Here is an 8,187-nt window from a genome sequence, read left to right as displayed (position 1 = left end):
ATATTCTGGTATCATTGGATGATCAAATGGTACCACTGAATATACAGTGATCCTATATATGCACATAATGGTATTATATATGCATTCAGTTGTACTAAATTTATACATAAATAGTACCACTGAGTTACCAATAAACTTTCAGTGGAACAATCAGCATGTGCATGTGCATTAAGTAGTTATTCGTAACGGGCGTTTCAGGTGCTCGTTACGAATAACTACTTATTCGTAACGGACGTTTCAAGTGCCCGTTACGAATAACTACTTATTCGTAACGGACGTTTCAGGTGCACGTTACGAATAACTGTAAGTGCCCGTTACGAATAAGTAGTTATTCGTAACGGGCACCGTCCGTTACGAATAACTACTTATTCGTAACGGACATTGTAATGTCCGTTACGAATAATCTCCGAATAAGACAAAAAATTAGGGGTATTTGTAACTAGCATTTCAGGTGCTAGTTACAAATACCCCTATTCTTCTTTCCATTTACCACCCAAATTATTACATTCTAAAAGACTTATTATTCAATTCCTTGACAAACAACAATACTAATAACACCTGCATATTTGCAGTAAAATATCATGTAAATGCTAGACAAATCTTGTATTACACACTGTACTACTACTTGTTTTTTTATACTCTCCTATATACACTTATGACTTCCTGTTAAATTCTCAACAAATTTCATCTGACATCATTTGAACAGTTGCTTCTGCATTCTCTTGTCAGCATTCTCTTCCTAACCTTGTTTTTCATATGCATCAGTTGCAGATAACATATCCCCTGCAGCTGTATTGACCGGTCTCTCGGACTCATCGATATTCCCTGAGGTCAAACCAGGAAGATTATGCATGACAGAGGAAGATGGTGGTCAAACTAACTAACCACTCCCATGAGCACACTCCATAATAATAATGCATGACCCAGCACAAGCCTTTTGTTTACTTTCAAGACCTGAAACCAAAACAATATTAATCTAATAGTCCGGATAAACTGAAACAGTAAACAAAACACACTAGTAGAGAAAGACTTCTACATAACACCACATAAAAATTATCCGGTCACAGCCCATGTGAAGAACTAAAGAAGGCATCTTGATAAATATTCTCATCACCTTCACAAGTATATTATCTTTTATAATCCATATAAAACTCTAGTGTATACTCAATTTTAAGCTTTCAATATAACAACTTTATAAGTATAAAATATATATTTAAAATAAATAACTAAATAAAAGCCTTGTTCGTTCTAGCCTATATCTTTTCCCTTGTGTGAGAACTGTTAGAGTATAAAAATCAATCTTGAATTGCACTTTTTTGCCAAGATGCCAACATAAAAGTATTTAGAAGCTATCAAGAACATACATAGCTTAGGATGCAGAACTCAGGGATATCTTAAAGCTACGGGAGATGCATAAATTTGATGAATGAATTACACAGAAAAACACAAAAGGATGAGTACTGACCGACTATGGAAAACTGCAGCCCAAAACCAACAATTCATTGCCAAGACACCATAGATATGCCACAATCCAGAATATTCATAATATATCTTCCGCTTATCCATCAAAGGCAACTTGGAATAAACAAGAATAAAGAATAATATCCAACCGTGAAATTGTATGGCAAGATTGAGGGCAGAAAGAGATACAGAAACAGGTTCCTGGAGAAACAAATGGAAACCAATTAAAGGTATTAGAACCTATGCACTTCTTCAAGGTTGTCAATCAAGCAACTAGGCAAGAACTTAATATCTATCGGATGCTCAACCCCAATACGATGTCATTAGCTGTCCAATTTGCTCAACTTAACAAGCTCACAGGTGAGTAATGAGATAATGGCTTATGAATAGTCCCATATCAAAAAGGTTTATTTACTTTAAACGGCTAGAGTGTAACTTTGACGTTCCCAAAATTTCCAATTGGTTTCAGGATGGAACCACCTTAAACGAACATCTAATAAGTCCAACTATCCACCATCGCGACCACAACACGGGATATAATCCACTTTAACATTCCCCTCCACCACCTCACCCTTCATTGACCACTAAAACTTAAGATCTAATAAGTAAGTAATCTAATTATGAAGGTGAAACAACCCATTGCAAAAGACTCAGGGTAGAATAAAATTGTAACATTAAATCATCGCACCAATTCTTAAAAAAAAAAAGAAACAAGACCAAAAGCATATACTTCGGATATGGCACGGACCAATATAAAGTTAAGAGTTCTTATGACACGCAAATTTAATGTACAAAAGGAAACTGAAAAAGAGTGAGGTTGCAAAGGTTAAAGGACAATACCTCCTGGCATGACCTCAGTTCCTCCAGCACTACCAGCAGCAACATTAGACACAAGATTACCATATAAGTTTGGCGTAACCTGTCAAATGTAAAACACAACAGACCTCATCAGAAAATGTATTATCAGATTGCCACTGTATTTTCATAAAATCATATGAGAATATGACTATATGAGTAGTCAGAGTATATTACATGATATTAAAGGATATAGTCATGAGGAAGAGAAGAAATAGGAATTAGGATATATACCATCACATCAAATTTCTCAGGCTTTGACACAAGCTGCATGCAGCAGTTGTCCACAATGATCTCATTATACTCAATGGTAGGGTACTGTGCTGCAATCTCCCGGCAAGATTCTAAGAAAAGCTCGTCTGCAAGTTTCATGATGTTGGCTTTATGCACAACAATCACTTTCTTTCTGTTGTTCAAGTAAGCATATTCAAATGCATACTTTGCAACGTGTTCAGAGCAGAACTTTGTTATCACCTAGTACAATAGAATTAGCTTTAATCTTTTAGACAATAAGATAAAGGCAATAACTATACAGAGATTTTAAAAACAGACATTAAACTCAATCTTCTAGAACGTAGAGGAAAAAAAAAGCCAACTATCAGCAACACAATGGCTTTGCGTTTCAAACAGAACTTTTAGTAGCATAATGTCAATTGCAAAAGAAATGAGTTCTTATTTTTTTTCTTGACAGCCCTTACAGAGCAATACAAATGACTTCACATTGCAAAGATGAGATGGATTTGCAGACATTTAGAAGCACATCCAAAGATAGCAAGATATAATATAAAAAGAGGCCAACATAAACCAAATTGATATAGAGCTCTAGAAGAATAGTTTGATGTAAACCAAATTGCTTTACATAGAAATGTTACAAAGATAATAAAGAAAACAAAAGAAATTTGGTCTAATATCCCTAAATAAAAAGTAATAAAAAGAATATATATGATCCTTCTTCCTCCTAATAGACATATTAGCATCTATATATCCATAGCATACCTTCAAAAATAGTCAAAAGTCAGACCATAAATCACTGATGGGCATACATATCATTTCCAAGATACCATTAGTCACTACAGAATTGTAAATTATCAATCTATGTGAAAGTAAAAGGCATTATAATACACTTATCATAAAATTATGCATAAAAGAATATTAATCTGACAAACTAACAATAATTCCACACATTAAATTAAAATAATAATAAGAATAGTAATTAATGATTCAGTTGTGCCATGGCTATATGCTTTAGATCAATTAGTTCAATAAGGCCCATATACAGGGTCTGTTACACATCATGCTTTGAAAGGACACATTAAACTTCATTAACCTAATAAAATAAACATTATTTTATTCCAGTATTGAGTAAACTAAATTACGTTACTTGTTCTTGGTCAGGTCAAGCCACCATGCCTAATACATCAGAAAAAGGAAAGAAGCCAGATATTCCCAGAATTCGATTGTTATCATTTTAACAAGGCATCTAAATCTTTTATACTGTGCATAATATAATTTATTTGTTAGAGTCCGCAAACAATTTAGCCTCAACTCATATTTTCCTCCCTCATAATGGATGTGACATACTACCACATAGGCACATACAACTTCAACCATCAATAGAAACAGAAAGGTTAGATGATGATACGAAGAAGAATCATATAAAATGCAGATACACACCATTTTATATATTTCATCATTCTAATCAATCTAACAAACTTATAGAAATTAGCTAGACACTAAGCCCATGAAAATTTCTACTGGTATTTAAATCGATCAAGAGTCTCACCTGTCTTAATTCAAGAGCCTTTTTACTATCATGATCCATGGCTGAACTAAGAATTAAATTAACGACAAACCCTCAAATGTAAAACAGATATTCAATGAAAAAAAAAGGTATTTTACCTCAGATCTGCTTCATTCCAAACTATAGCCAAGATCTCCAGTCGACAGAAGACACCATCAGCGATGAACTTTCGCTTCTTGCTCATCTGAATCGCCATGATTATAGTGATTTTTGAGGACAGAGAACAGAGAAGATAACCACCGAGGAGAGAGAACAAAGAAGAGAACCGAGGAGAGAGAAGAGAGAGACGGCTGCAAGCTTGCAAATGAGGAGCAAAAAGAAACAAAATGAGGGTTTTTTTAAAAACAAAATATCTAGCAAAATTAACACATACCCATAAATCATCCAAATCAAGTCACACATATTAGATCAAACAAACCCATAAAGAAAAAAAATCAAAATGAACCCAGAAAGAAAAATTAAAATAAAACCCCCAAAAAAGAGAAATTAGTTCACCTTCAGAGATAGAATTTTGAATCTCGGCACATTTTGCATTCTGAATCTACCGAATCTTCGCGAGTAATTCACCAACAGGACCCGGAACCACCATCGAAGCATCTTCAGTCGTAGAAGTTAGGGCACTATCTTATGCTTGTTCCGTTGTTTGTATATCCACATAGAGATGAAAAAAATGGAGGAGATTGAGTGAGGAGAAGAGGGAGATAGAGTGAAATGATAGAGGAGAGAGGAAAGAGGAGCATGACGGCTTGAGAAGAGTGAAAGTAAGGAACCCTAGTTATAACTATAAGTCTATAAGAACGGGCTTTTCTCATCAGTTGGGTCAAATTCAACATTTGTAACGGGCGCTATCTTGTCTGTTACGAATAAATAAGTATTCGTAACGGACTGTTATTTTGTTCGTTATGAATATGTTTATTGTAACGGGCATAACTTTGCCCGTTACAAATAGCCTGTTACGAATGACAATTTTTCCACTAGTGGTGGTCCCCCATCACGTGATACAATCCGACCAAAAAATAGGTGGGGTCTACCTATAGACCTCTCTCTTCCTATCTCTCTCCTCTTTTCTTTCTCTACCATGTATTTTTACAATATTTTAATCAATGTTATGTAGTTACAAATACATAACATTCCTCCATTTCCACTTCCTCCAACCATTTTATGTTGTCCATACATACAACACCATTAAAAATTTGACACATCAACAGAAAATGAGAGAAAGTTATGAGTCAAATATAAATTGAATTTAATGGAACTTGTGTCTATTATTTTAGCCAATAGAAACATGACAAATGAGAGTTGTATGTAGGGAGTAGGGACCACATACAACAATTGTATGTGTAGCATTTACCTAGAATAATCTTTAAAATCATATTTCACGTGAATTTTCCCAAAAATAAATCATTAATGAAATACTCTAAAGCTACTTTATTACTTAATTAAAAATTTAAATTCTTATCCAAGTAATTATCCTAATCCTTTTTTTTTTGAATAAATTATCCTAATCCTTATCATAATGTAATTGTTAGCCCATTTAAACCTATAAATACCCCCTTACTTTTTCTTCTTTTCTTACGTACCTATTCGTTGATATAACTGTTCTCTTAGAAATCAAACCATTAAACTTTTTTTCCTTTCTCTTTGTTAATCCAAAAAATAATGGAGCTTGATTTGTCACCAAAGTTGTCAAAGAAGATATATGGAGGTGAAGGCGGTTCTTACCATTCATGGAATCCCTCTGAACTTCCCATGCTTAAGGAAGGTGACATTGGAGCCGCTAAGCTTTCTCTTAACAAACTTGGTTTCGCGCTTCCTCGTTACTCCGATTCTTCTAAGGTTGCTTATGTTCTTCAAGGTATAATATAATCTTTTCTTGAAATACTCTCAATTTATTGAATTTTTTTTTCCTATGATGATTAATGTTTAAAAAGTTTTACGTATTAGTATATCATATTGATTAAATTGTACGTTTGAATTATTAATAATAATTTATTAGTTTTTGAATAATTATATACATTACTCGTATAAATTGATTAACTCAACTTGGTTTATTTATTATTTATACATTACTCGTATTTTTTATCAGGCCAATATAGAATAATCTTTAAAATCGCTTCTTTGTAACTATTATTATGATTGCATAATATGATCGAGTGTATGTAACACACTAACAGTCTAACACAATGCTCTATAAACCGTGGAGATTTACTGTATCATTATTTTTGGAAATGTTACCTATAGTAGTACTCTTATGACTGAGTGTAACACATAAATTATGCAGTATTAAATTGTATGTAAAATATTATGCAGATGCATTAGAGTTTGTGATAATTTTTTTAATTTAGAAATATTGTTAATTGTTTGTGTTACTATCAAGAAAAGTCAATTCAAGACTCGTTTTTGGGTGATCGAAAATTTAACATATAGTGTGATGGATAGTTTGATATTTTAACATGAGCCTTTGATGATTGATATTTTTGATAATAATAAGTCAATTATGTTGTTCTTACACCGCCTTTTTGTTCCTTTTTTTATTCATATGTTTCTTTAGTATGATTTATGTAAACATATGATTTTTTGTTACATTAGGTGAAGGAATTGCTGGAATTGTACTCCCTGAAAGAGAGGAGAAGGTGATTGCAATCAAGAAGGGAGATGCAATTGCTCTGCCTTTCGGCGTTGTCACATGGTGGTACAACAAGCAGGACACTGAACTAACTGTCCTGTTCTTAGGTGAAACCTCCAAGGCTCACAAGCGCGGTGAGTTCACTGATTTCTTCCTCACCGGAGCCAATGGAATCTTCACCGGATTCACAACCGAGTTTGTAGGGAGGGCATGGGACTTACCCGAAGATGTAGTCAACACCCTAGTCAATAACCAACTCTCTAATGGCATAGTCAGGCTTGATAAATCCCACAATATGCCCGAACCAAAGAAGGAACACCGCGATGGAATGGTACTGAACTGCGAGGAAGCACCCTTGGATGTTGACATCAAGGGTGGAGGTAGAGTAGTAGTGCTCAACACTAAGAACTTGCCTTTGGTGGGTGAGGTAGGCCTTGGGGCTGACCTTGTTAGGCTCAATGGGCAAGCTATGTGCTCGCCCGGGTTCTCTTGTGACTCTGCCCTTCAAGTGACCTACATTGTTAGAGGGAGTGGCCGAGTTCAAGTCGTTGGGGTTGATGGTAAGAGGGTGTTGGAAACAACGGTCAAGGCCGGAAATTTGTTCATTGTGCCTAGGTTCTTTGTGGTTTCAAAGATTGCTGATGATGAAGGTTTAGAGTGGTTTTCTATCATTAGTACCCCAAAGTAAGTACCTTCTTTACCTTGTATATTTTGATATGCTTCTTATAAACTGTATTTGAACGCTACACTAGGAATTTCCCTTGTGTAGATGACTTCCTAATGTGTATTTTTCTTACTTGTAAAAAAAGCTATTTATACTCGTTAATAATGTGACATGAAATTTTAATACGCAACTTAATTATTTCTGTGGTGGTTGCAGTCCTATTTTTACACACTTGGCGGGGAAGACTTCGGTGTGGAAGGCATTGTCACCACAAGTGCTAGAAGCAGCCTTTAAGGTGCCTACTGAAATCGAGCAGCAGTTTCGATCAAAGAGGACTTCTGATGAGATCTTCTTTCCTCCAAATTAAGAAGATGAAATATTGCTTACAAGAATTTTACTAATATTGTTTTAGACAACCAAGAATAAGTGATTCTTTTCGCATAATAATAGAGTACTCTGGACTTTAGATATTGTACTCGATAATTTTATTTCATTTATATTATGGAGATTAAACATTGTGTTTTCGTAGAATTTTATACTTCCTTTTTATTTTTAAATCTTGGCTTTCTGGGTTTTAACACTGATTTATACTAGCTATTTTTAAAAAAAAAAAAGAAAAAATAAAAAAAAAAATTAAATAAAAATAATTGACAGAAATAATCTCACTTTTTTTTCCTTTCTCTTTGTTAATCCAAAAAATAATAGTAGACTTGAATTAAAAATGCAACACTTTTAAAATGCAGGAATGAATTGTTGCAAATTTTACCCACTAGATGCAAG

The 8,187-nt window shown here is 34.1% G+C and overlaps 2 protein-coding genes across 3 annotated transcripts; one reads left to right on the top strand and one right to left on the bottom strand.

The window, feature by feature from the left end:
• Nucleotides 1–451: 451 nt before the first annotated feature.
• On the bottom strand, nucleotides 452–4,940 carry LOC145640868 (isocitrate dehydrogenase [NAD] regulatory subunit 1, mitochondrial-like). 2 transcript variants are annotated; one of them, XM_081692100.1, is made up of 5 exons: nucleotides 4,613–4,940; nucleotides 4,216–4,414; nucleotides 2,551–2,790; nucleotides 1,466–2,380; nucleotides 452–954 (listed from the first exon to the last, which is right to left on the bottom strand). In XM_081692100.1, the coding sequence occupies exons 3-4, from the start codon at nucleotides 2,686–2,688 to the stop codon at nucleotides 2,288–2,290; spliced, it is 231 nt and encodes a 76-aa protein (XP_081548226.1). In that variant the 5' UTR covers nucleotides 2,689–2,790; nucleotides 4,216–4,414; nucleotides 4,613–4,940; the 3' UTR covers nucleotides 452–954; nucleotides 1,466–2,287. The 2 variants fall into 2 exon arrangements, with proteins under 2 accessions (XP_081548226.1, XP_081548225.1); XM_081692099.1 differs by having other exon boundaries at nucleotides 4,216–4,407; nucleotides 4,613–4,932.
• Nucleotides 4,941–5,776: 836 nt separating this feature from the next.
• Nucleotides 5,777–7,774, top strand: LOC145640867 (11S globulin seed storage protein 2-like). Its single transcript, XM_081692098.1, has 3 exons — nucleotides 5,777–5,972; nucleotides 6,707–7,427; nucleotides 7,624–7,774. Exons 1-3 carry the CDS (start codon nucleotides 5,777–5,779, stop codon nucleotides 7,772–7,774), a joined length of 1,068 nt encoding a protein of 355 aa, XP_081548224.1.
• Nucleotides 7,775–8,187: the final 413 nt, after the last annotated feature.

This window comes from Chenopodium album, chromosome 7, assembly GCF_948465745.1.
Source record: "Chenopodium album chromosome 7, dcCheAlbu1.1, whole genome shotgun sequence".
Lineage (NCBI taxonomy): Eukaryota > Viridiplantae > Streptophyta > Magnoliopsida > Caryophyllales > Amaranthaceae > Chenopodium > Chenopodium album.
Note: the sequence above shows the minus strand (reverse complement) of the source record. Positions and strands in the feature narration are given on the sequence as shown.

Excerpts from the sequence above, each read along its gene's own strand:
- LOC145640868 (XM_081692100.1), bottom strand. The coding sequence starts at position 2,688 with ATGAAACTTGCAGACGAGCTTTTCTTAGAATCTTGCCGGGAGATTGCA. Across the intron at positions 2,381-2,550 it reads CTGAGAAATTTGATGTGATG|GTTACGCCAAACTTATATGG; the intron begins GTATATATCCTA and ends TACATTTGACAG.
- LOC145640867 (XM_081692098.1), top strand. The coding sequence starts at position 5,777 with ATGGAGCTTGATTTGTCACCAAAGTTGTCAAAGAAGATATATGGAGGT. Across the intron at positions 5,973-6,706 it reads GGTTGCTTATGTTCTTCAAG|GTGAAGGAATTGCTGGAATT; the intron begins GTATAATATAAT and ends TTGTTACATTAG. Across the intron at positions 7,428-7,623 it reads TCTATCATTAGTACCCCAAA|TCCTATTTTTACACACTTGG; the intron begins GTAAGTACCTTC and ends TGGTGGTTGCAG.